Below are 27,787 nucleotides of genomic sequence, written 5' to 3'. Positions count from 1 at the left end.
CTAAATTGTGAATGCGACTGTTGTCTGTCTCCACGTGCCCTGGTGGTGTAATAATGTTGATAGTTTTGTTAACATTCAGTAAATGCTTTTGCAATTCCTGTATGGACTGAATTGAGGGGAAATCTGTATATGTTCATAATTTTGCAAAACAGAAATAAAGGCAGTAAAATAAAAGTAATGTTGATCTTGACATCTGGCATTGTCTGGGCTCAGCAGTTAATGAGATGGGTCAGGAAGCCCACAGGCAAATAATACAGCACAGTGATCCTAGTGTGACATATTTATTGTATGGAGAGAATATACAGCAAATGAAGTGTGCTGAAGCGATTATTTCAAGTATTTGCCTCAGGTTGTCAACTGTGTAAGGAAAGCGGGAACATACAGCAATAGTTTTGCTTAAATATTGTTGCATTACATAACTATGGCAGCATGTTGTGTATTTTCTGGGAATATGCTATACATAACTGAAACCTTGCATGGCATGTCATGTGTTGTACATATGAAATTGATGCTCGTCTTCTAGTTATATGTTTGTGTCTAATCCTATATTAGGCAGTGATTACAAGTGATTATAATGAAATTGGTATTGGTACAAATTTGACGTGTCCACAGTGTCCCTCAAAGTACTAACAACAATGTATGTACTTAACAGTATGAAGTATTTTTCACGATTAAACCTTTTCCCGGATAGAGTGGTTTCCATTTTCTACAGCACTTGTCGTCATTAAAGGTCAAGTGTCATGAAATGGATGATTTTTAGTATCTTATTAATGAAAATCCCATCCATTTTTTTCACCACAAAACATGGTTTTGACATATATGGCTTTTTGTAACTCCCGCCATGAAAATCCTCTTGAGGGATTTGTTTTCGAGAATAAGCAGGAAGTGACATATGGGGCAGGAGCACCCTCCAGCAGACTCGCTTGTTTCTATTAGTTAAACCTACGGGAAGGTAGCTCGTTGTTCCTTCTTGTTAGCCAAAATGCTGGCTTGTTGCATTGCTGGATATTGCTCGAACACTCGGGAGGATGGATTTACCCTTCATAAGTTTCCAAGAGACCCAGTTCGTCGTGAAAAAAGGATTGCAAAGGTGCAAAGGACAAGAGCTTAGAGGATCCCAAACGACAGGTAGGTGTGTATACAGCTGCTAAAAAAAATAGTTTGGGGTTGACCACATACTCTGTCTCTCATAATGTAACAAATTATCTGCGTACGTATGGCAGGGGTGCTAAACGTGTCAATGTGCGCGTCGGACGGTTGCCAGTTCGGCTGCCACGTCGGCTACCGTGTCAGCTCTCCAGCGAAGGCTGCCGCGTCGGGCTTGGGTTATGAACAACGCTGCCGGCAATGGCGCACTCAGTCGCGTGCGATGACAACACCGTAAAGCGGCCCGGCTCGGCGGTGTTGTTTATCGTGGACGGCGGCAGCTATGGACAACCCTGCTGGCAATGGCGCACTCAGCTGTGTCCGATGACAAAGACGTAAAACGGCCCAGCTCGGCACCGTGATAAGCCACCTTGGCGCTGAAAATGAGCCACCCCGGCTGACAATCTGTCTGGCTCGGCCTTCCTGGCCTTTTTTCAGCCGGCGTGGCTCATCTCCACTGCGGAAGTGGATCGGACAGAGAGGCGCTTTGTCTGTGATCCCTTATCATCTAAATATTGCCCAGGTAACGTCACTCGGTTGTGAATTGTTCTCATCTTTGATAAGCGCTTCCATGTCAGAAGGGGCGTGGATTTGCATTTGCACAGTTACCTCCCTCAGGAAAGAAATTTAACCTTACTTGAGCTTGTTCTTCATGCAGTTCATTGATTTTCAGTTAAGTGAGACCTTTGACATTAGCCGATGACATGGGAGGTTGTTTTGGATTTGAATATTCTTGATGTAAACTGTGACATGGACAATCTTGTCTGGGAAAAGCTTGAAGAGCAGATAGGGGGCACAGAAGAATCAAGAACCAATCACCAGAACCACAAAGCCCCGTTATGGTCAGTTATCGGACAGTTTACAGTACTGGTAGGTTGCAGTTCAAGGGTGAAATGCCATTGGAGGCCATTAAAAAACAAAAACAAAAAAACAATAGTATGCTGGTTGTTGAACTACTGTGTTTATTTTGAGTGATGGTTTAACCTCACAATAGGAAGTGATTCAAGAGAGTGGAAAATAAGAAGGGCCATGCTCTTATATTGCAATACAGGAAAGATGGTGATCCTGCCGCGCCCTAGTTCTATCACACCACCTCCGCTGCCCATGCAGAGGGCCAGTCTTCCCAGGGAACCATCAACTAAATGAGCAGTGTAATTTTTCAAGCTGGAGACCACACCACAGTGTCTGGTGGCCACAACATAGTGCTGCTGATCTCCATTGGAAATTAGACCTGAACGCAAAAGTCAACCTCCAACTTCTGCTCTGCTGCCGATGATAGGTTGGTGCTTGTATCATGTCAGTACTTGGAGGAGGTTCCCCTGTCTCAGGAAATGGATTTCTCATTGGACTGATGTGGTTTGCCTCTTGCCTTCTGTCCTCCACAATCTCTGCAGCCATCTTACCGACATCCTTGAAATGCCTCAACCTATACCAACCCTATGTCACCAATGTCCAAACCCTCCAAGGATGAAAAAATTGAAAAAAAAAAGATAGCATTTCAGTTTAGTACACGGTGCGTTTTTTGGGGGTGAACCTGCAGCAAGGCTTCAGAAGTATCCTACCCAAACCATACCACCTTCTTTTAGGTGTCAGCTGCAGTGCTATACTTAAGGATTGTTGTTAAGGGTGGAGGTAAAGACAGCAGTTTGTTGCGTGGTCGACAGAGTCCATTTCTAAATCTGTTACAATATGATGATGTAGCTATCCCTAGTTTGACCAGGGCTTACCTAATGTGAATACCATACCATGGAAAACTGTGGGGACTGAGGACCACCTCCAGATCAAAACATTCATACTACAGAGGGTGAACCTCAGGCAAATGGACTTTCTCATTGTTAAAATGGTTTTATCTTTTGTCTTTTTGATATATCTTTAATTGGGGTTGGGTATTGAAAAGATGCTGGCATTAACCAAGCTATTTTTCAATAGTAGTGGTGAGTGCTCGAAAGTTAAAGTATGGAGGGAACTTGAATAGAGTGCATTATCAAGCGAAGTTGAGCTATGAGAGAGATATTGAGAATGTGAGGAGAGGTGGTGAGGTAGGCGGGATGACATAGTCTATGAGGCACGAAAGCGAGGTTGAGGGTAAAAGTTTGAGAGTTCAGCCTGTATATGATACCCTTGGGTCAAATGTTCCAGAGCTTCAGTTTCGACTATCATAGCGATGCAGATTTCACACAGTTATATGTTGCAGTGTCTCCAGATGACTATAGTTCAAAGTGTTGTGCGACTGTTTAAAGCAGATACACAAGGGTCATAGGAAAGCTTGAGCCTATCCCAGCTAGCTTGTCACGTTCCTGCAACCCTTTGCCCATGTCCTTGCTACTCTGCTACTGGTCTATAAATCACTAAATTGATTAGTCCTTGAATGCATGAAAGAAATGCTAATGGTATGCAAATCCAGTAGGAAACTGAGAAACTGAGATGGACTGACTCAGGTCTAGTAATGGAGTGCAGAATCCAAACCAAACATCGTGGAGCAGCATTTAGCTATTATGCTGCAAAAAATGTAATATGTGAATAGAGGTGACATCAGACCCAAGTGTGAATGTTTTCAAATCCAGATTAAAAACTTTTCTTTTTCTCATGTTTTTTACTTCCACTTTTCAGTGATATATCTTGCACTGAAAGCTTCTTTACTTTTTCAAATATTTTTATTCATGTATTTGAATGTTTTTAATCATGTAAAGCGCATTGAGTTAACTTGTGTATGAAATGCACGATACAAATAAATTTGCTTTGCTTTGAGAGTGGGGAAGAGAGCAGTAGGATTAGGATGGGTAATCCAGCAGGTCTAAAAGATGAGCTTTTGAATATTTGGGTTAATACGTCCAAACCTTTGTTTTGTCCCCTTCTTCCCAATTGCATACAAGTGTGATACAGACCTGATATTTTGATCGACTCAACAATTAAAAGTGTTGTTTAATAAAAATACCTGATTTCATCTGTTTCATCCATCGATTTACTATGAAGTGTGAGTGAAGAAATTCTGCATTTTACTTATTTATGACAAAGCCACAATTGTTTGGATTTTTAAATACTGTAATTTGCATTTGGCGGCATGGTGACTACTGGCAAGCACATCTGCATCATAATTGTGAAAACCCGGGTTCAAATTTGGCATTAACTGTGTGGAGTCTGTATGTTCTCCTTGTGCCTGTGTGGATTTTCTGGCACTCTGGTACTTTGGTTTCTTCCCACATTTCCATGAACATGCATGCTTGGTTAATAGAAGACACTAAATTGCCCATAGGTGTGAATGTGAGTTCAAATGCTTGTTTTTTTACATGTTCCCTGTGATTGGCTGCCGACCAGCTCAAAGAGTACCTCTCATCTGGCCCGAAGTTAGCTTGGCTAGCATACCTTGGTTAGCATACCCATGACCCTACTGAGGATAAGGATGGTTTCATTCGGCTTGTCCCTTTCGGGGTCGCAACAGCGTGTCATCTCAGACGAACGCACATATATGTTTGGCACAATTTTTACGCCGGATGCCCTTCCTGACGCAACCCTTCTCAGGGAGTGGAGGCCCCAGTGGGATACGAACCCACAATCCATGGTTTACCAAACCAGTGCTCCACCGCTGAGATACGGGGCCACCCTACTGAGGATAAGCAGTATAGAAAATAGATGGATGGATCCAGAACAAGAAAAACAAAAAATAAGCTCTAAATGAGTATGATTTGCTGCTATTTCTATTTCTCTGAAGCGATTAATAAAAGTATCTACTAAAGTGGGTTAGAATGCAACTGAAAAACGTCTTTAAAACACCCATTTTCTGAGACCAAGAAAAAACACGATGTTCACATTCACATCAACTTGAAAAAATATGGGATCACGGACAAATATAGATTAGAAAAGACTCGGTAAAGATAGTAATCTGAATCAAATATTTGTTATGCTTCAACCCCCATGACTTAAAACAAGATCAAACTTGTGTATAGAAATAAGGAAGACAATTGAAGTGAATTTGAACAATGCATTAGGATAATTACAAAGTCAGCCTATTATCGCCTGAAAAATCCATTTAGGATTAGAGGATTTAATGGATTTCTCAGAGGGATTTGGACAAACATGTTCACACATTAATCTTCAGTACCCTAGTTGTCTTTTCAAAGATTCAATGGCAGTTCGAAGCATCATTTTGACAAATAGAATATAAATTCCACGTTATTACTCAATTTCATTCGTATCTACAGGTTCTTTACTCTGCTAGAGTAACAATACTTGGGGGGGGGGTTATCTACAATTTTGGTACTGTGCAACTTCTTTCCTATATTTAGAAATCACTGCTATTTTCACTCCATCCATGAAACGCATTAATCTAGACTAGCACAGAACTCCTGTGCAATTTAGTGTATATAAAACTGCATTAATGCTGAACCTTTGCTGTACTACACACCAACCGATACACTATATACATGGTGCTCCAAAATGAGCTTGCAGGAAAAATGGAGAATTCTGACCTGTTGTAGAGAAGGATGTCAGGAGTCCAGATTTGGTCTGAAGGGAATCGAAGGTTCTGAACGCCAGGGTAGCTTTCCGGGTTCCAGCTCAGGTAGATATCAGTCCAATACTGAGAGACAGTGAGATATTCTACTACTACCGTATATGACATGTACTTGCAATATTGTAATAATGTTTACTTTGGTGAGCAAGAAGGGTCATATCTTTCTAATTCTTTTTATTTTTCAAAAAATGCTGAGTGCACGATCGTGTGAGGGTTTATAAATTGAAAATATTTTCATGCAGCCATACTTTTTCTACAGCTGTAATTATAGGCTTTGTAGCCTTCATTTTACACCCTCATACTTTAACTTTCTGAATTCCAAACTTTGGACAAATTATGCTGGGTTAAGAAGCGTAGCACTCCTTGATACTCATTTACAGTTGAATTAACCGTCATATCATAAACAATGAAGAGCCTTACAAAATTATGAGGCTGCATCATATGCATTACTTGTTTGTGATGTTCTTCACAAGGAATACACAAAGGAAATCCCACACAGAAAGATGCCAAATTCCCAACATCTTGTAGAAGGCTTTCCCCTGCGACTCACCAACTGCAGCCAGGCATTTGTCATCAACACTTGGTTCTTCTCATCCTGAGACCAGAAATATAAAAAGATTTTTTTTCGTAATGCATCCCCTTATATTGTGCATATTTGACATTGTTAATCCATGCTTAAATTACATATTTTTTGCAGTTGGCTTCACTTGTAGGTTCCCATTATGAATGCATTACTGCATTATTGCTAACATCCTTTTCATTTGGTTCAATTATCCATAGCAAAATAATCATCTCTTAATTACCAACTCAATTTCATTATAACAAATCAGTTCACATTCTCATCTGTCTTGATTTATTTTATTCAGATTATGAGGGTGGGACAAAACATTTAGATTTTTACCATATACTTAGTGAGAATGTTTTGAAATGTCTGTTCTTAAAGCTGCAAGGTGACATTTTCATTTTTGCAATCTTGAGAATTTGATATCACTGCCCTGCAAACAAAAACTCTAAAAGTTCCGTATGGTTTCAGGGTAAATATAATTGCATCAAATACAATTTAGTTTTCCTCATCGTAGCATCAGTTCATCCATAAATTTACAAACTGAACTTCCCCTTTCAGCTAGAAAAGTGCCACATATGGCACACACCATTATGTCAGACAGCAAACATTACAGATGTTAATACACAGCTTAATGTAGGCCTGAATGGCAGTCTCTTCAGGGAGATGGCTCCCCTGTGGTGTGTTTGTTGGTTTATAACTTCACTCCTCAGGGATCTCCTCTCCTTCTGTCAAAGTTAACCATGCAGCTGTTCTTACTTTGAATAATGAAGTCATCTATACCCAACTTCATCCTTCATGAGATGATCACTCATTCTCCCACAGGTAAATAGTGTTACTGTTAAATATGGTTGACCTCTGCTATTTGTGGGGATAGGGACCCAGCTGGATTGCAAATTCCGAAAATCAGAATCAGAATCAGCTTTATGGCCAAGTGTGTAGAAAAATCACCAAAGGAATTTTTCTCTGGCAGATGGTGCTGCCCAGGTATGACATACAGAACAAAGAACAACAAAGCAGTAAAAACAAAGAACAAGAGACATTTCTATTTATAGGAACTATTCTTTATAAAAATCGTGCAAGATGTAAAATATTCTTCATTTACAACAGATACGAGATACTGTAAGTGTGTCAACGTCCCACGTTGTGTAAAGCTTGTACAGTCCCTTTACCCGTTCGCAGTTCCCGTAATATACCAGTGCAATGGCAGTTCAGCAAAGGAAGCAGGTCAACCCTCTGTTAACCAAGCAAGGTTCCAGGTTATCTGAAACTGTACAACACTGGTCAATAATGACAAATGCCAAGTCGGTAAACTGGAAAAGAAGCCCTAATGTACCATGTGCAAAAATGCAACATGGGTCAACAGAGGGTTAAAGTGACAAAACATGTGATAGTCTACAAAATAAATTACCAATACTGGTATTGATTGGACCAGCAGAATGTGAGTGTCCCAACAATGGCACAAGGCAGAAAATAATAAATTTGCTGATTAATAATGTAATGACTAAATTGCCAGAGAAAAAAACTTTTCGAATGCCTACTAGTTTTGACTTGCAATGATCTGTTGTGCTTTCCCGACGAAAGAAGCTGGAAGAGCTGGTAGCCAGGATTTGGAGGATCCGAAAAAATCCTGCCTGCTCTGGATCTAGTTCGCGTTGCCTATAAGTGCTCAATAGTGGGTAGAGTGGTGCCGATAATCCGTTCAGCTGTTTTGATTGTCCCTTGCAATTGGAGTTTGTCCTTTTTTGTGGTGGCCCCAAATCAGACTGTGATGGAAGTACACAGTACTAATTAGATGGACTGACTCAGCAGCTCACGTGACAGAAGCTTCCTCAGAAGCCACAAGAAATACATCCTTTGCTGGGCTTTTTTGAGGATGGAGTTGATATTCGTCTCCCACCTCAGGTCCTTTGAGACTGTAATTCCCAAGACCTTGAAGGTCTTGACAGTTGCCACAAGGCTGTTGGACAGTGTCAGGGTCAGCTGTGGTGAAGGTTCCTTCATGAAGTCCACAATAATCTCTACAGTCTTTCGAGTGTTCAACGCCAGGTTGTGTTGACCACACCAAAGCTCCAGTCTCCCCACTTCCTGTTGATATGCAGAGTCGTTGCTGTCTTTGATGAGGCCGATGACCGTGATGTCATCTGCAAACTTCAGGAGTTTGACAGTCAGATGCCACAAGGTGCAGTCGTTAGTGTAGCGCGAGAAGAGCAGAGGTGAGAGGACACAACCTCAGGGCGCTCTGTGCTAATGGTACCTGTGGATGAGGTGGTGTCCCCCAGCCTCACCTGTTGTGTCCTGCCCGTCAGGAAGTTGAAGATCAGATAATTGACGGCCATTATAATTGCATTGGGAAAAAAATAATATAGATACACACATACACTTGCACACAGTGGCTGAAAAAATATTTAAAACATCACAATTTTCCCCACTAAAAATACTTCCAAAGAAGCTATTGACATGAAATTTTAATCAGATGTTGGGAACAACTCAAGTAATCCATAAATACAAAGAAACTATGACAAATAAGATCAGAAATTAAGCTTTGTGTAATTTATATGAAATGACACTGGGAAAAATGGAGGGAGAGTGGTGCAAAAAGCCACGGAAAGACAAGACAGCACCTAAAATCTATCAATAATGAAATACCAATACAAGTCCCTTGTCAGCGCAAAGGGATATCAAGTTCGGTTAGGTTCTGGTTTAGGCCTAATTGATGGGCTACAGAAAGGTCTCATTGACAAGGAGTGAGTAAAGACACATGATGGGTAAGCGAAAAGAGCTGCCTCAAGACCAGTGAAAAGTAATTGTTGCTAAACTTAACAATAGCATTGGTAACAGGAGTATGTCTAAGCTTCTGAACATTCCAGTGTGCACGGTTGGACTATCATCCCTAATTGGAAATTCAATCATACCACCATAAATTTCCCTCTGTCAGGTACTCCTCACAGGATTTATGAAAGAGGAGTCCAAGAGCCAAGGACCAATGGTCACGAGCTTCAAGAATACTGTACCTGGAATTAGCAGGTACTGTTGTCACAAGAAAAACGGTGAGTAATGCACTCTGCTGCCGTGGCTTGTATGTACACTCACCACGCAGAACCCCATTCTTGAAGGGAGGATGAACTGGCAAATGTACCATGAAATTCTTGACAAACATCTGCTACCATCTATGAGGATAATGAAAATGAAACGAGCACAGATATTTCAGCAGGATAATGATCCAAAACATACTGTCAAGGAAACTCAATTAGTTCCAAAGGGAAAAAAAACAGCTGTAATGGAACCAAATTTGTCCTATAGTCTGATCCACGCATTAGTCATGTTGGTTCCTTGGTTTTTGCCTGTATGATACTTTGGCACTGCATGGTATCTCCGTCACACTATGTTCTGTTCATACACTTCAGTTGGCGAAAACCAGGGGTAGTTGCTGAATGGTTGAACAAATGTGTCACTTACTGTGTGAATGTAAATTTTGAAAGATTGATGGGTACAAATAAACACTCACATGTTACCTTGACTCTTTGAGTGCCTTATTTCCTAAAGGTAAAGCATTATATTCCAGGGTCTCCACTTCACAGCAATATTCCATTTTCTTGTTGCCTTAAGTCTCTTCTTAAATAAAATGTCTTCTGACCGTAGCCAATAGCAACTTGGTGAGGACTAAATTCTCTTTATCCTTATTCTCAGCCTGTTATTTTTTCCATTTTGTCCACCCATCATCAAAAGTTCCATTGCCCTGATGTTGCAGAGAGAGCGTTTGCTCACTGGCAATATGTCACCTAGACATTAGCATTACATTGAGAATTATGACCACACAACATCTGAGCAATTCAAGCTGTAGTGCGAGCCTCTTGACATGGGTTTTGTTGTGTTCTTGTCACATAGAGCTACTAATAGCTTGTGTACTCTATTTTGCGACTACATTGCCCCGAGACAACCCACGCAGGCATGGGGAGAACATACACACTCCACACAGGCGGGGCCGGGATTTGAACCCCAGTCCTCAGAACTGTGAGGCCAATGCTCCACAGTTGCGCCATTGTGCCAGCAAAACTAAATATTTGCTTGCATAATATTTTTTGCAGAGCGTGCTGACAGCTGAATGATGCTCCCAAACAGTTTTATGGTGAAGGTTATTTTGCTTCCTATATTTAAAGTACAGAACTAGCTTTTTGTGCAGTGTATTCTCTGTGTTTTCATCCATAATGAGGGTTTGCCAAGAAGAAATTTTAACATTACACACCGTCTCATTCTACACAATTTGATTGATTGATTAAAAAATTTCAAAGGCATAACTTTTGCTATGCCAGCTTTCTGGTATACTGAGGTACTTTGTCATGTGATAGCGAGATGCGTTCCTGTTGAGGGCTAGGAGAATAGTGTCGATGCGAATTGGTCCGTCTTATGCTTTGGGTTCGATTTGTTGACCAGTATCAGCTCATTCCTTTCTCGAGGCCAGAACCAAGAACAGGACCCAAAATGCATGACTCCAATGCAAGAGAGTTCAAGAAGAGAATTTTAATAACAGTCTGAGGTCGCTAAACAGGCAGCCAGTCCGAAAAGGCGACAGTATCAAAAAACGTGACGTGCATGAAAAGGTCAAATATTGAACATGGTCTTGGCTTAATATGACTGTGTCGTGGAAACAATGAATTCTGGAACATGACAACAGAATGAGACACGAGGTTTAATTGCATGGTGTAATTAGAGCAGACAAGGGGAGGCTGCTCTCAGGAGGAGGTGCGTACAAGGAGGGAGAAAACAACACCCATGTCTGTAGCCCCACAAATAAGGGGGCCCTATCTGACACTCCGAATTTGGGAAACCCATGAAACCTCAGCACATGATTTATCATTAACTCAGCAGTTTCTTTTGCCTAGGGAAGTTTCGGCAGTGCAATGAAGTGTTCCATCTTAGAAAACCTATAATGAACAGTGGTATTTCCTTCAGAAGCTGGTAATCCGCTCATTAACTCCATAGAAATGTCTGACCATGGACGTGGTATTGGTAGGGGTCGCAACTTCCCCGAAGGACGTTGACGAAAGGGCTTGTAAGCCATTTGACAATATATAGTGTCTTGGGTATGCCAGGGCAACATACGGTCCTGTTGGTGTGGACCCAGTGGATAACCCTTCCTCTTAAAGGTCAAGTGTCATCCCTACAAACATTCTAAAATAGATATTGTAATGAAAAATACATATAACATTATTCACTTCAATGTCTATACGAAAAAATAAATGTGAGCGTAGAGCGCGTCATCCATGCGGAAAGTTGCAGAAGTGTCATTCTACGATATCTAAGTGGTCGCCATATTGGCTGCATCCCCTGTCTCTGAGGTCACCTGGACATTCGCCAATGAAAACACACAGTGGACCCTACTATGGGAGACGAACACGCCCCTTCTGACACGGAAGCTCTTTTAAGTTAAGTTACCGGGGCAATATTACACTATTGTTTCGAGCCATATTCAGATGATATGCAATCATGGCCAAACCGCCTCCCCATCTGATCCACTTCCGCAGCGGAGATGAGCCATCGCGGCTCATTGCAGCCGGCCGGTGTGGCTCACTTTCGGCGCTGAGGTGGCTTATTACGGAGCCGTGAACGGCGTTGAACATATATTTCTTTCAGAAAATACAATACATGGCATTTGGTTTACTATTCCTGGAACCAGCTCAGTAGGCGGAGCAAGAGGATACGGGACGAAGCTCGGCAAAGGATACTGGCTACCAGTGATTTTTCCACGTACTCCTGCATAGTCTCGTGTTCCGGTTCTTTAAGAGATAACAGCCTCTCTTGTGGAGGTGTGTTGCAGGCAGTCATAAGGTCTGTAGGGTGAAAGAGATTTGGCTTTGTTTTTGGAGAAAACGTCTTTCATGCCATGATAACAAGTGGACACTTGACACAAGTCAGGATCCCCAGATGGGGTCTGTGGTATTCCATGAGAGAAATATCCTTTAACATTACTTGGTGGCTTGAAAAAGGTCTGGGCGGAGTTGCTGCCCTATGACATAACATGTCCAGAAGACCTGTCAATATGTCAGTAATATAATTTTAACCAAGGTTTAGTAGAAGCACTGTTGCAGCCCTATGGGGGCACAAACCAGTGTAATCTGTAGGCCGGTCCCAAGCCCAGATAAATGCAGAGGGTTGCGTCAGGAAGGGCATCCGGCGTAAAAACTGTGCCAAACAAATATGACCGTTCACAACGCCCGCCCCTGGCACTGCTAACGTGCAGGGCGTCGGTGGAAATTCAGCTACTGTGGGTCAAAGACAAAGAAGAGGAGGAAACCGGATCCATCGTCAGAAGAAAAAGAGGAATGCACAGAGCCTACAACTGAGTTTATGGACTTTGAATGTTGGGACTGACAGAAAAAGCTCAGGAGTTGGTTGACATGATGATTAGGAGAAAGGTTGATATTCTGTGCATCCAAGAGAGCAGGTGGAAAGGAAGTTAGGCTAGAAGTTTAGGAGCAGGGTTTAAATTATTCTACCACGGAGTAGATGGGAAGAGAAATGGAGTAGGGGTTATTTTAAAGGAAGAGCTGGCTAAGCATGTCTTGGAGGTGAAAAGAGTATCAATCGAGTGATGAGACTAAAATTTGAAATTGAGGGTGTTATGTATAATGTGGTTAGCGGCTATGCCCCACAGGTAGGATGTGACCTAGAGTTGAAAGAGAAATTCTGGAAGGAACTAGATGAAGTAGTTCTGAGCATCCCAGACAGTGAGAGAGTTGTGATTGGTGCAGATTGTAATGGACATATTGGTAAAGGAAACAGGGGCGATGAAGAAGTGATGGGTAAGTACGGCATCCAGGAAAGGAACTTTGGGGGACAGATGGTGGTGGACTTTGCAAAAAGGATGGAGATGGCTGTAGTGAACACTTATTTCCAGAAGAGGGAGGAACATATAGTGACCTACAAAAGCGGAGGTAGAAGCACGCAGGTGGATTATATTTTGTGCAGACGATGTAATCTGAAGGAGGTTACTGACTGTAAAGTAGTGGTAGGGGAGAGTGTAGCTCGACAGCATAGGATGGTGGTGTGTAGGATGACTCTGGTGGTGGATAGGAAGATTAAGAAGACAAAGGTAGAGCAGAGAACCATGAGGTGGAAGATGAGAAAGGAAGAATGTTGTGCGGCCTTTCGGAAAGAGGTAAGACAGGCTCTCGATGGACAGCAGAAGCTCCCGGAAGACTGGACTACGACAGCCAAGGTAATCAGAGAGACAAGCAGGAGAGTACTTGGTGTGTCTTTTGGTAGGAAAGGGGAGAAGGAGACTTGGTGGTGGAACCCCAAAATACAAGGAGTCATACAAGGAAAGAGATTAGCGAAGAAGAAGTGGGATACTGAGAGGACTGAGGAGAGGCAAAAGGAGTACATCGAGATGCGACGTAGGGCAAAGGTAGAGGTGGCAAAGGCTAAACAAGAGGCATATGAAGTCATGTACACCAGGTTGGACACGAAAGAAGGAGAAAAGGATCTCTACGGGTTGGCCAGACAGAGGGATAGAGATGGGAAGGATGTGCAGCAGGTAAGGGTGATTAAGGATAGAGATGGAAATGTGTAGACTGGTGCCAGTAGTGTGCTAAATAGATGGAAAGATTAATTTGAGAAGTTGATGATTGCAGAAAATGAGAGAGAAGGAAGAGTTGAAGAGGCAAGTGTGAAGGTCCAGGAAGTGGCAATGATTACCAAGGGGGAAGTCAGAAAGGCACTACAAAGGATGAAAAATGGAAGGGCAGTTGGTCCTGATGACATACCAGTGGAGGTATGGAAGCAATTTGGAGAGATGGCTGTGGAGTTTTTGATCATCTTATTCAACAGAATACCAGTGGGCGAAAAGATGCCTGAAGAATGGAGGAAAAGTGTTCTAGTTCCCATTTTTAAGAACAAAGGGGATGTTCAGAACTGTGGGAACTATAGAGGAATAAATGATGAGCCACATAATGAAGTTATGGGAAAGAGTAGTGGAGGCTAGACTCAGGACAGAAGTAAGTATCTGCGAGCAACAGTATGGTTTCATGCCTAGAAAGAGTACCACAGATGCATTATTTGCCTTGAGGATGCTAGTGGAAAAGTACAGAGAATGTCAGAAGGAGCTACATTGTGTCTTTGTGGATCTAGAGATGGCCTATGACAGAGTACCAAGAGAGGAACTGTGGTACTGCATGCGTAAGTCTGGTGTGGCAGAGAAGTATGTTAAAATAGTACAGGACATGTATGATGGCAGCAGAACAATGGTGATGTGTGCCTTAGGTGTGACAGAGGAATTTAAGGTGGAGGTGGGACTGCATCAGGGATCAGCTCTGAGCCCCTTCCTGTTTGCAGTGGTAATGGATAGGCTGACAGATGAGGTTAGACTGGAATCCCCTTGGACCATGATGTTCGCAGATGATATTGTGATATGCATTGAAAGCAGGGAGCATGCAGAGGAACAATTAGAAAGATGGAGACATGCACTGGAAAGGAGAGGAATGAAGATTAGCCGAAGTAAAACAGAGTATAGGGGAAGATTGAGGCTACAGGGAGAAGAGATAGCGAGGGTGGACGACTTCAAATATTTAGGGTCAACAATCCAGAGCAATGGTGAGTGTGGTAAGAAAGTGAAGAAATAGGTCCAAGCAGGTTGGAACAGCTGGCGAAAGGTGTCTGGTGTGTTATGTGACAGAAGAGTCTCTGCAAGAATGAAGGGCAAACTTAACAAAACAGTGGTGAGGCCGGCCATGATGTACGGATTAGAGACGGTGGCACTGAAGAAACAACAGGAAGCTGAACTGGAGGTGGCAGAAATGAAGATGCTGAGGTTCTCGCTTGGAGTGAATAGGTTGGATAGGATTAGAAATGAGCTCATTAGAGGGACAGCCAAAGTTGGATGTTTTGGAGACAAGATTCGAGAGAGCAGACTTCGATGGTTTGGACATGTTCAGAGGCGAGAGAGTGAGTATATTGGTGGAAGGCTGCTGAGGATGGAGCTGCCAGGCAAAAGAGCGAGAGGAAGACCAAAGAGAAGGTTTATGGATGTGGGAGGGAAGACATGAGGGCAGTTGGGGTTAGAGAGGAAGATGCAGGAGATAGGCTCAGATGGCAAAAGATGACACGCTGTGGCGACCCCTAACGGGACAAGCCGAAAGGAAAGAAGAAGAAGAAGACTGTCCTTCCCTCAGCCAGCGTTGACGTTTCTCAGGTGAGAGATGGAACCTGCCCAGTTGCATGGGTTTATCCTTGGTGGCGCTGGCCAATGAATTGAGGCTTGAAACAGTGGTCACCGAGACTTGTTCTCCCAGTGCGGGGTGATCCATCTTTCCGCCGATCTCTGTCTAGCTCATAGTCTAAGAGCGTTTAATCTATCTTGATGGAAAGAGCAATGAGCGTGTCCAAGTTAATCAGGAGGTCTAGTGGGACCAAATAATCTTTGGTGGCAGGGGATAGCCCTTGAAAAAAAAAATGCATGGAGTTTTACCCTGTTATTCCATTCACTCTCATGCGCGAGGATGTGAAATTCAATCGCGTAATCTGACACCCTTTGCTTGCTGTATTGTAACGTGATCAGGGAGCTAGCTGCCCCACAATCTGGTGTGGAATACTGAAACACTTGCTCCATAGTCTTCACAAATTATGCCCAAGAATGACACGCGACACAATTGCGGCTCTATTCAGCAGTAGGCCACGCCTCTGCACGGCCAGTCAGGTGGGAAATGATGAAAGTGATCTATGCCTGCTCAGTGGGGAAGGTAGCTTCCTGAAGCTCAAATTGGAGTTTGCACAGAGTGATGGAATGGGTTGATGTTTCTGGAGTTTCCAGAGAACCTCTTCGGGCGAGAGAACTGTGACCAGACACTAGCAGAGGGGGTGGCATGGTGACTGAGTCATGAAAAAAATGGTGTTACAGTAATGGCATTAGGTGCTGTGCCAGCTAATTCTTTTCTTCTGCACCATATTGATTAGAACATCAAAGTGTGAGGCCACCTGTGTCATCATAGTGTTCTGCTGCTCTGATAGTATCTTAAAATGAAGGTGGAGGGCAGCAAGTTGTTCGTCCTGCTCCGTGATGTGTTGTGCATGCACATGAAGGGCTTTACGCACCTGGTCTGAGTCTGGCCCGTCATTGTAAAGGCCAGTTTGTTCTGATGTTGGTACACAGGCAGGCAGTCCGAAAAGGAAACCATATCCAAAAACGTGAGGTGAAAGGCAGGGTCAATTATCAAACAACGTTTTGGCTTACAATAAATCTGTGATGTGGAAACAAGGAATGCTGGAATGTGATAACAAGGTACAACGAACTGGCAACCAGACAGAATGAGACTCGAGGTTTAAATGCATGGTGTAATTTGGGCAGATGAGACACAGGAGGGGAGGCTGATTTCAGAAGCCATTGTGTACAAAGCAGGGGGAAGACACCCATGATATCCTTACCGATCTTGATTTCCATCTTACATCTGGGTACAATTCTAACTGCTTTCAAATGACTTGTGCTGAATGTGAGGCTTAAGGTTGTCCAGCTTCCATTTGGTCCACACGTTTCCTTCCAAAAATTCACTTTGTAATTTGGTTTCTCAAAACATTTTTCAGACCAGAGCTTTCACCTTCGAAAAAGGGAAAATCTCATCCAATTTCCTCACTTTTTCTTCTATTTGCAGATACTCAAGCACCCAGTGACTCTTAAAATAAAAACATTTCTTTTGTCATTTTTTGCTTTTCCATTATTATTGAAGGTGTGGTGTTTACATAATTCACCAGCGGGACGTCGAGTTGGGGTGTGGGGTTCCGCACGGACTGTTTTTGTTGTTGCGCTTCCGGAGTAAAGGTTAACAGAGTTCCCGCCGTTATGAGAGTAGTGTTTTGATGTCAAACAATAAAGCAAGTTCTGTTCCTGTGTCCGACACTCCGCCTCCGACTCCTTTTCTCCGGCGATACACTGGTGACCCCGACATCAGTTCCAGCGTTTTCGAGACTGAAACGAAAAAGGCAACCGCCATCCTCAAATTGCCGGAGTTTTGGGAGACGTCTGCGGCAGCGTGGTTCGCGCAGACGGAGGCTCAGTTCGCCCTCCGCGGGATCTCAGATGATTCCACGCGTTACTACCACATTGTCTCAGCACTCGGGAGCTCAACGGGGGCCAGAGCAGTGAACTTCATCACCTCTCCCCCGGCCCGAGATAAGTATGCTGGGATCAGGGCTCACCTTCTCAAGGTTTTTGAGCTTTCACGGCCGGAGCGTGCCCGACATCTGTTGGCTATTAATGGACTGGGGGACAGCAAACCTTCCGAACTCATGGAAATGATGCTGAACCTGCTGGGCACGGAAGAGCCCAATTTCAATTTTCATGGAACTGTTTCTCAGGCATATGCCACCGCATGTTCAGACGGCGCTCGCGAACAGTACTGTCACTGAGCCCCGGGCCCTGGCCGAGGAGGCCGACCGTTTCTTCCTGGCAACCCAGCACTTCTCCCCTAAGACGCTGGCCGCGACGTGCAGTTACTTGCCTCCGGGCGCGGGGGCAGCATCCAGCAGGGGCCCCATCGCCACCGACGGCCGTGCTGGCACAGGCTTGTGCTACTTCCATGCCCGTTTCGGTGCGAAAGCGAAGAGGTGCCGCGCCCCTTGCAACTACGACGCGTTGGGAAACGCCAAAGCCCACGCTTCGCAGCGGCCGTGAGCGTGGGCGCGAAGAGCTGGCTGCTGTTCGTCAAGGACAACCTTTCCGGGCGCAAATTCCTTTGCGACACCGGCGCCCAGAGGAGCGTCCTGACGGCCATTGCGGAGGACGCTGCTGGCGGGACTCATGGGCCACCCCTACTGTTCGCTAATGGCTCCCCTATCCGCTCTTATGGCATGAGGACTGTGGACTTGTGTTTCGGGAGTCAGCGCTTCACATGGAACTTTGTCACTGCGGATATCTCATTCCCTCTCCTCGGCGCTGATTTTTTTTGTGCCGACGGGCTGCTGGTGGATGTTAAGAGGGGCCGTCTGGTGGATGCACTGACTTTTTCCACGGTCGCCTGCTTCCGCAATGAGGCAACTTATGGTGGTCTCTCCAGTTCGGTATCGGACGGCACCAAGTACCAACTCCTCCTTGGTGAGTTCCCTGGCTTGACACGGCCCACTTTCTCCTCTGCCACGACTAAACATGGGGTCGAGCACCACATTGAGACCAAGGGCCCCCCGATTCACGCGAGGGCCCGACGGCTTGACCCCGAGAAGCTAGCAGTCACTAAGTCCGAGTTTGCCAACATGGAGCGTCTGGGCATTGTCCGCCCCTCGGATAGCCCGTGGGCCTCGCCACTACACATTGTCCCTACACCGAGTGGCGGGTGGCGACCGTGTGGTGACTACCGCCACCTTAACGACGCTACTACACCCGACCGCTACCCTGTTCCACACATTCAGGACTTCTCAGCCCACCTGGCAGGCAAAATCTTGTTCTCCAAGGTCGACCTGGTGCACGGGTATCACCAGGTTCCCGTGCACCCCTCAGACGTTCCCAAGACAGCTGTAATCACTCCGTTTGGACTGTTCGAGTTTCTGAGGATGCCGTTTGGTCTTAAAAACGCGGCACAATCTTTCCAGCGTTTAATGGATTCTGTGCTCAGGGACTTGCCATTTGTGTTTGTCTATTTGGATGACATCCTCGTCGCCAGCTCCTCGGAGGATGAACATCTGATGCACCTCCGCGACCTCTTCGCAAGACTTGAGCAGCATGGCCTGATCATCAACCCGGCGAAGTGTGTTTTCAGGGTGCCCTCTATCCAGTTCCTCGGGCACCTCATAGACAAGAACGGCGCCGCCCCCCTTCTGGCAAAGGTGGAGGCCGTCTCCGCTTTTCCCCGACCTCGCTCGGCTCGGGGCCTGCGGGAGTTCCTGGGGATGGTGACTTTCTACCACCGGTTCATCCGCCGGGCGGCCCACATCATGCGCCCGCTCTATGAGGCTCTTAAAGACAAGGCCCCCAACCGGGACGTTGAATGGACGGCTGAGAGGATGGAAGCCTTCGAGGCTACGAAGGCCGCGCTGAGTCGTGCTGCTATGCTGGCCCACCCGACCCACAGGGCACCTGTCGCTCTCACTACCGATGCATCGGACTACGCTGTTGGAGCCGTATTCGAACAGTGGGTCGGCGGCACCTGGCAACCGCTTGCCTTTTTCAGCCGTCAGCTGTGTCCCCAGGGAGCGCAAATACAGCACGTTCGATAGAGAGCTCCTCGGCCTCTGGCTGGCGATCCGCCACTTCCGCTCCCTCTTGGAAGGCCGTGAGTTCACGGCATATGTGGACCATAAACCCCTCACTTTTGCCATGTCCAAGGTGGCCGAGCCGTGGTCCGCCCGCCAGCAACGCCAACTGTCGTTCATCTCTGAGTACACTACGGACATCCAACACATCGGCGGCAAATCCAATGTGGTCGCGGACTGCCTCTCCAAAACGATTGTCGGCACTGTGCATCTGGGTCTTGACTACTCCCGCATGAGCGCAGACCAGGCCTCGGACCAAGGGGTGCAGTCCCTCAAGACTTCTGACACGGGTTTGCGCCTGGAGGAAGTCGCGTGTGGTGACTCGGGCGTCAGGTTGCTGTGCGACCTCTCGGCTGACCAGCCTCGGCCGCTGGTCCCTGCAAACTGGCGTAGAGCTGTTTTCGAGGCGGTCCACAACCTCTCCCACCCCGGAAGGAAACCGTCCGTGAGGCTGGTGGCCCAGAAGTTCGTGTGGCGCGGTCTCAAGAAAGATGTGCAGGCCTGGGTCGACTCGTGCGTGGCCTGTCAGCGGGCTAAGGTGCATCGCCACACAAAAGCCCCCTTGGAGCCCTTCGCTGTCTCCGAGAGGAGGTTTGACCACGTCAACGTCGACTTGGTAGGTCCACTTCCTCTGTCGCACGGATTCACCTACTTGCTCACCATGGTGGACAGGATGACCCGCTGGCCCGAAGCCGTTCCCCTCTCCTCGACAACGTCGTCAGACGTGGCCCGGGCGTGCATTGGCACGTGGGTTGCACGCTTCGGGACACCGTGCGACCTTTCCTTAGATCGTGGCCCTCAGTTTACCTCTGAACTCTGGAACGCAGTCGCTGAGAGCTTGGGGGTCAAGCTGCACCGCACTACCGCCTATCATCCCCAGGCGAACGGTCTTTGCGAGCGGTTCCACCGCTCCATGAAAGCAGCCCTGCGTGCCGGCTTGAAGGACAGCAACTGGTTGGATAAGCTCCCATGGGTCATGCTCGGCCTCAGGTGCGCCCCCAAGGAAAACCTGTTGTCCTCATCCGCCGAACTTGTCTACGGCCAGCCACTGCGGGTCCCCGGCGAATTCATCCCGGACGCCACAGCGCCCTGGTCCGCAGCCAGGCAACAGTCCTCCCTGCTGGAGGCCGCAAAAGGGTTCGCGCCGATTCCCACGTCGCAACATGGCACCCCAGCTGCCCGGCTGCCCCGTCACCTGCGCTCTGCGGATTTTGTGTTTGTTCGTCATGACGCCCACCGTGGACCTCTCCGCCCCCCATACGACGGGCCGTTCAGGGTCCTGGAGCACGGGGATAAGAGCCTGCTCGTGGACATTGGCGGCAGACCCAAGACTGTTTCCGTGGAAAGGGTCAAACCCGCGCACCTGGACATTGCCCAGCCTTTGGGGTTGGCCCTCCCCCCGCGCTGGGGTCGTCCCCCTTTGCCCTGTGCCCCTGCGCCTGCCGGGGTGCCCTTGACCCCGCCTGAGCCCTTGTCCCGTGACTCAATGGACAGTGCGACCCCGCCCCCCTCGGCCCCTACAGTGCACACCCGCCGGGGTCGGGTCATCATCCCTCCACGGCACAAGGATTTTGACTATGGGTGAATTCTGGGGGGGCTTGTGTGGTGTTTACATAATTCACCCGCGGGACCTCGAGTTGGGGTGTTTTTGTTGTTGCGCTTCCGGAGTAAGGGTTAACAGAGTTCCCGCCGTTATGCGAGTGGTGTTTTGATGTCAAACAATAAAGCAAGTTCTGTTCCTGTGTCCGACACTCCGCCTCCGACTCCTTTTCTCCGGCGCTACAAAGGTAAACATAAGCAGTGTGTGCCGCTGTCTTCGTGTCTTCGCTCAATGTTGCCCAGACCACTTTGCTAACTAAATACCGGAGGCTGTCATTGTCAACAAGTACGTATGTGAATTGTGCCATTGGATGGAGCAGCCAGTCACCCCTTATTTATTGTATAACATTGTGTATGTTATATTTTCAATTGGGGCTGGATTTTGTTTTTCTGCGTGTAACACTGCATAAAGACCATATCAGCAATCCGCAATTGAACACATGCAGCTTGGAGGGAACAGTGGCTAGCATCCCCACTTTTTTTTTTTCTTTACAATTTTCAGTGCAAGGACTTTGTTGAACAAAATTTCAAGCGGGCGAAGTGGGGTTTGGAAAAAGTTAACATCCCAAAAGGGGGCGAACCCAAAAAGTATGAAAACCACTGACTTTGGATTAGGCTAGCTAACTCATATTATTGATGTGCCTCATGTTAATGTGGTTTGTGTTGAACGTGTTCATGATTAACGAGAACATGCTAAATATATGCTGTGATGCTTTATGATCTCAATTTTGAGTGCTTTGTCTTCATCTTGTGACATCGCTGTGCAATTATAACAGAATTTTAAGTATGATTGTCAATTATTTTCACAGATTTTTGGGTTTTTCCACAGGGCTTGGTCCCAATTAACGGGGCTCATTGTAAGTTTTTCTATTGTTAAAAACTTTGAAAATTAAAAATTTAAATTTCAAATGAGCTTCTCAACAGCATACACAACAGATGTATTTAAAAGCCAGTGACTAACATAAACAGACTGAGACACAGTCTCAGACCAAAACCATGCTCCTCACCACATCTATTATCTGCAGAAGAGTGAAACCCAGCTCCACCAAGATGGCGGCTGAATCATTGGTCACTGGTCTTTCCAGACGGTTGTAGTTAGCAAGTAGCTCCTTGTAAAGTCTCCTCTGGTACTCTCCTTGCAGGGATCCTGGAGACCAACACAGTAAGAGCAAGGTTTCATGTATATGTTTCAGAAAACAGCATTTTTTACAGAAACATGTAAACCTCAGTACAGTATGATTCAACCTAACCCATCCATCAATTTGTCCTGCCATCCATCAGCCGCATTGCATTTATCCTCAGTTAGATCACGAAGAGATCAAGTCAATCCTAGCTTTGTGAATAGTACAGGATTGTGTCTCCAGCAGGGCAGGATGTTGTCCAGCCCATTAATGGAAAGATATCAAGTCTTATGGCAGGTTAGCATTTAAGGTCCTACAAAACAGCTACTAGAGGCTATTCAGCACTGCATTGATTATTGAGCAAGGAAAATATTGACAATATCATTTTTTAGATAACAGAAATGACAAAAGCATTATTTAAATAGTGACTTCAGCTCGATATATACAAATTCACACGATAAAAAACTGGGTATCATGAACTGTTGTTTGGTGCAGAGGCACAAAGAACAGTCAGGACCCATTCCTCAGCCCAGAGGCGGAGAGAGGCTACCCTCCCGTCTAGCGGGGTGAACCCCAATGTATAAGTGCCAAGCTGGTGGGCAAAAAGTACTGTATACCCACATCCTTCTCAAGAAGTCTGGTACCAGAGTCTAAGCCGTGCTTGGTGGCTTTATCTATTTAGAACTTCTCGACCTCGCACACCACCATGGGCTCCTCCCCTGCCAGAGGGTGTGACATTCCACATCCCTAGGTCCAATTTCTGTAGCCAGGGATCAGATTGCCAAGGTCCCGACCTTCATCTTAAATTGCACCCTACCCGATGCCACCAAAACAACTTGTACAATGAATGGATGGAAAAAAATAATACATGCTGTAAATATTATTGCTGTCCACTTGTTGCTCCATCAGTTGATTTCAAATATTAGTTTCTTAAAGGATTAAAACACCACAACACAAATGCTATTTGTGAGCACCTTTTGCATTGCCATTAACCTAATTGGACTTTCTAAAGGCAAGGCTATGTGGTTGTTATAAATACAGAACATCCAATTATAGCTATTTTTACATGTAGTTTGAAAGTAAACTCCAACTTGGAGTGGGATTAAACAGCTTGAAGCCTCTTTCTTGAATAATTATTCACTTTCTGCCACACTAGTGCTTATTGTGACGTCAGTTGAGTTTAGTTTCTTGACACCATACAGTGCTCAATTCTCTAATTTTTGTCAAGCAAAAAACCTGGCCCAACGACAGCTCATATCTCAACAAATTTCTGAGTCTGGGTACTCGTATATCAAGGCACCTTTATACAGTATAGCACTTATGAACAAGATTGTCTCAAAGGGCTCTATTTACAAAACACAATTCACGAAAAACACCTGTCATTCCCTGGTCTAAAACCTCCATCTGAGCAGTGGGTTGGGGGGTGAGAAAACGCATTTGGGGAATAAAGCAGAACCCTGGGGAAGGGATGACAGAGATTGGTCCCCCTTCCAGGATGACCAAGCTACAATGGATGCTGAGAGGGCAACATTAATCATATGACATGATGCGATACAATGATAGGTTGAACACCATTAGAATCCATCCATTTTCTGTACTACTTCTCCTCACTAGAATCCAGCGAAACAAATACCCACAATGCTAATGTATCTCATCCAATGGAAAGGAAACACATTCCAAAGAAGGAGTTGTGGCTGCATAAACTTTGAACCGAATGTGAATGATATTCATTCATTCACTCATTTGTAGAAATATGGGATAGACTGAATGCACAGAATGTAGAGTCCTAAAATAGTCTTTAATTGTACATACAGGTCGATGTGTGTGCACTGGAATTTGTCCAGAACTTTGCCTGTCTGCGTGTAGAATTAGTTTTGACTTAATAAGCAGAGTCAGAACACCTCTAAGCACTAAAGCAAGCCCAAGAGCATCCGCACGACAAGGGGGACTGAAAGTGAGGGGTGCATTTAGTTTTCTCAGCACTGTAGAATGAACATATTTTCTCACACTCCTCTTCCACAATGTTCTCCTCATGGACATTACCCTGTCAATATTCCATTTTGAAAGAAAATTGGACTCTTTATAATGTGTCCAGTACCACTGATGGTGTAGTGCTACACCCGCCTGACTTTAGCGCAAACAGCATGGGTTCAGTTCCCACTCATATGTTCTTATAGGTCTGTAATTTTTCATTTTGATGATGATGGGGTTTGGGTGCAGAACACCCATTAATTACAGTGATGAAAATGTGCTTTTCATATCTTCATGCTCTGGGCTAACTTTTAGTGACTTCAGCCCCAGTCTACCTTGCTAAGGATAAAAATCATGCTATTCTAGACTGTGGCTCCAGTTAATTTGTTTGTCAATTTAGTTTAAACCAGGCTCAATTTTGACTGGATTTCATCTTAATATCCCCGTTTCATACACAATGTGAACCTTCAGCCATATAATATTACTGATTTCATATGACCTTCAGTACTCTTGTAAATAATATTCCAGAGAACTAAATACCGTGCATGGTGGCTGAAGGTGAATGGAATGTGTAGCTACAAACCCAATTCCAATAAAGTTGGGACATTTTGGTAAATAAAACTAAAAAAACTAAGTAAATAAAATGAAATAAAAATAAAGTACAATGATTTGCAAAATCATGTTTAGTCTATATTTAATTTAATACACTACAAAGATGAGATATTTAATGTTCAAACTGATAAAGTTCATTGTTTTTCACAAATAATCATTATTTTAAAGTTGTATGCCTGCAACAAATTCCCAAAAAACCTGGGACAGGGTCATGTTTACCATTAGGTTACACAACCTTTTTTGTAACAACATTCAATAAAAGTTTGAGGCAATAGGACACTAATTGTTGCTTTGTAGGTGAAATTCGTTCCATTTCTTGCTTGATGTACAGCTTCAGCTGTTCAACAGTCTGGGGTCTCTATTGTTGTATTTTAATCTTCATAATGCTTCAGACATTTTCAATAGAAGACAGGTCTGGACTCCAGACAGGCAAGTCTGATACCCGCACTTTTTTACTACGAAGTCACACTGTTGTAATATGTGATTTAACATTGTCTTCCTGAAATGAGCAGGGGTGTCCATGAAGATGTTTCTACTTGGATGGCAGCATATGTTTCTCCAAAACCTGCATGTGCCTGTGAGCATTAATGATGCCTTCACAGATGTATGTTACCCATACCATTGGCACTCACAAACCCAATTGAAAATGGGGACTCGTCAGTCCGCAGAACACTTTTCCACTTTGCATCAGTCTATCTTAGAAGAGCTTGGGCCCAGAAAAGCCAGCAGCGTTTCAGGGTATTATTGATAAGTGGCTTTTTCTTTGTATAGTAGAGTGTTACGTTGCATTCACAAATGTAGCGCCAAACTGTATTTACTGACATTTTCCGCTGGCCATCCGGGAGGGCGTCAGTGTTGAACTGCTGCTCCTCTGCATTGAGAGGAGCCAGATGAGGTGGCTAGCCCATCTGATTTGGATGCCTCCCAGATGCCTCCCTGGTGAGGTGTTACAGGCACATCCCGTGAGAAAGAGATCCCGGGGTCCACCCAGGACACGCTGGAGAGACTACGTCTCTCGGGTGGCCTGGCAACGCCTCGGGATCCTCCTGGAAGAGCTGGTTAAAGTGGCCGGGTAAAGGGAAGTTTGGGCATCCATCCTTGCTAAAGCTACTGCCCCCACAACCCAAACTGAAAAAGTGGTAGAAGATGAAGATGGATGGTTTTCTGAAGTGTTCCAAAGCCTGTGTGGTTTTTGATGCAGTGTTACCTGAGAGATCGAAGGTCACGAGGTTTCAATGTTGGTTTTCGGCATTGCCACTTACTTGCAGTGATTTGTCCAGATTCTCTGAACCTTTTGATGATATTATGGACCATAAATGATGAAATCCCTAAATTCCTTGCAATTGTATGTTCAGTAACATTGTCCCTAAAGTGTTCCACTATTTTCTCACGCACTGTTCACAAAGAGGTGAACCTCGCCCAGTCTTTGCTTGTGAATGACTGAGCAATTCAGGGAAGCTCCTTTTATTCCCAAACGTAGCAGCCACCGGTTCCCAATTAGCCTGTTCACCTGTGGGATGTTCCAAATGGGTGTTTGATGAGCATTCCTAAACTTCTTCTTTGCAACCTTTCCCAGCTGTTGTGGAACATGCTGCAGCCTTAAGTTAAAACTTAATGTTTATTTGCCAAAAGTTATAAAGTTTCTCAATTTGAAAATTTAAATATCTTGTCCTTGTAGTGTATTTAAAAAATATCGGTTGAACATTATTTGTATGTTATTGTATTCTATTTTTATTTATGTTTAATACAAGGTCCCAACTTCAGTATAAGTGGGTTTGTATAAGTTGTACAGTACATACTAATAGTGCAATGCACTTTGTTTCAATCGCCGTGATCGTAGTGCAAAATGATCCAATACAGCAGACCTATCACACAAGTGATGTCTGTATTCTGTATCCTTAAAGAAGAAACATCCATCCATCCATTTTTTGAACTGCTTATCCTCACAAGGGTTGCGGGAGTGGTGGAGTGTATCCCAGCTGTCAACGGGCAGGAGGCAGGCTACATCCTGAACTGGTTGCCAGCCATTGGCAGGACACATATAAAACAAACAACCATTCACACTCACTCCTACTGACAATTTAGAGTCATCATTTAACCTACCGTGCGTGTTTTTGTAACGTGGGAGTAAACCGTAGTATCCGGAGAAAACTCACTCAGGCACAGGAAGATCATACAAACTCCACACAGGCGAGGATTTGAACCTGTGCCTTCAGAACTGTGAGGCAGATGTGGTGACCAGTCGTTCACCGTGCAGCCCCACTACAGATACACACAATACATTTTTCAGAAATGTTTGTTTTATTTAGGTAATAGCTTCCTCACAAGAGATCACAGGAGTCCTGGAGCCTTTCCCAGCTATCTTCGGGCAGGAGTTACTTGAAAAAAAATGAGAACCACAGGGTGACATGATGTGACCCACCATAACAATATAAAGTATTTATAATAACTCATATAATTAACAAATTATATTAATTCCGTGCATTTTCCAAGCCACTTATCCTTTTAAGGATTACAGGAGCCTATTCCAGATAACTTTGAGCCATTGGCAAGATGAGCAAGGTAGACTACACCCTGAAGTGGTCGCCACTCAGCAACAGTAAACATATTGACACCATCACTGAGCAGGAATCGAAACCCACACTGCCTCCACCAAAGTCAGGAGTTTAAACCACGACACCATCAGTGCCTTGATGTTGTTAATTAGTAGGGTGAATATAAATAAATAGTCTCTTTTTTAATGCAGCAGCTAAAAGACCACACATACTAGAGTGGACATGATAAGCATCACTGGAAGCATACTTTTTTTTTTTCAAAAGTCACGTGCAAATTTAAATGGGAAAAATCAGAAGCTAGTTTTTGCCTAACCTAATCTCTCCATCTTTTATTTTCCCAACACGATGCTTTATACACCATTAGTGTTGCTCATGAAGCACTAATTTATGCAACCTCATTTTTTGTATGTTTTTTATGAGCATCCTCTCTTTTGACCTCCTTCTCTCACAGTGTTTCTGCTTGTCCTGAATACACTCG

General features: G+C 44.8%; 1 protein-coding gene across 8 annotated transcripts in view; it reads right to left on the bottom strand.

Annotated features, from left to right (window-relative positions):
* The window catches only part of LOC133508389 (neuronal acetylcholine receptor subunit alpha-7-like), a 56,727-nt gene that overhangs the window by 17,993 nt on the left and 10,947 nt on the right, over window positions 1-27,787 (bottom strand). For all 8 annotated transcript variants that reach the window (XM_061834347.1, XM_061834352.1, XM_061834351.1 and 5 more), the window contains 3 exons: window positions 22,058-22,197; window positions 6,207-6,251; window positions 5,613-5,722 (listed from right to left, as the gene is read on the bottom strand). In XM_061834347.1, coding sequence (XP_061690331.1) covers window positions 5,613-5,722; window positions 6,207-6,251; window positions 22,058-22,197 — 295 coding nt within the window. The remainder of the gene's footprint in view (window positions 1-5,612; window positions 5,723-6,206; window positions 6,252-22,057; window positions 22,198-27,787) is intronic.

The sequence above is a fragment of the Syngnathoides biaculeatus genome, chromosome 11, assembly GCF_019802595.1.
Source record: "Syngnathoides biaculeatus isolate LvHL_M chromosome 11, ASM1980259v1, whole genome shotgun sequence".
In the NCBI taxonomy this organism is placed as follows: domain Eukaryota; kingdom Metazoa; phylum Chordata; class Actinopteri; order Syngnathiformes; family Syngnathidae; genus Syngnathoides; species Syngnathoides biaculeatus.
The sequence above is the reverse complement of the archived record's forward strand: the minus strand, read 5'-3'. Positions and strand labels throughout refer to the sequence as shown.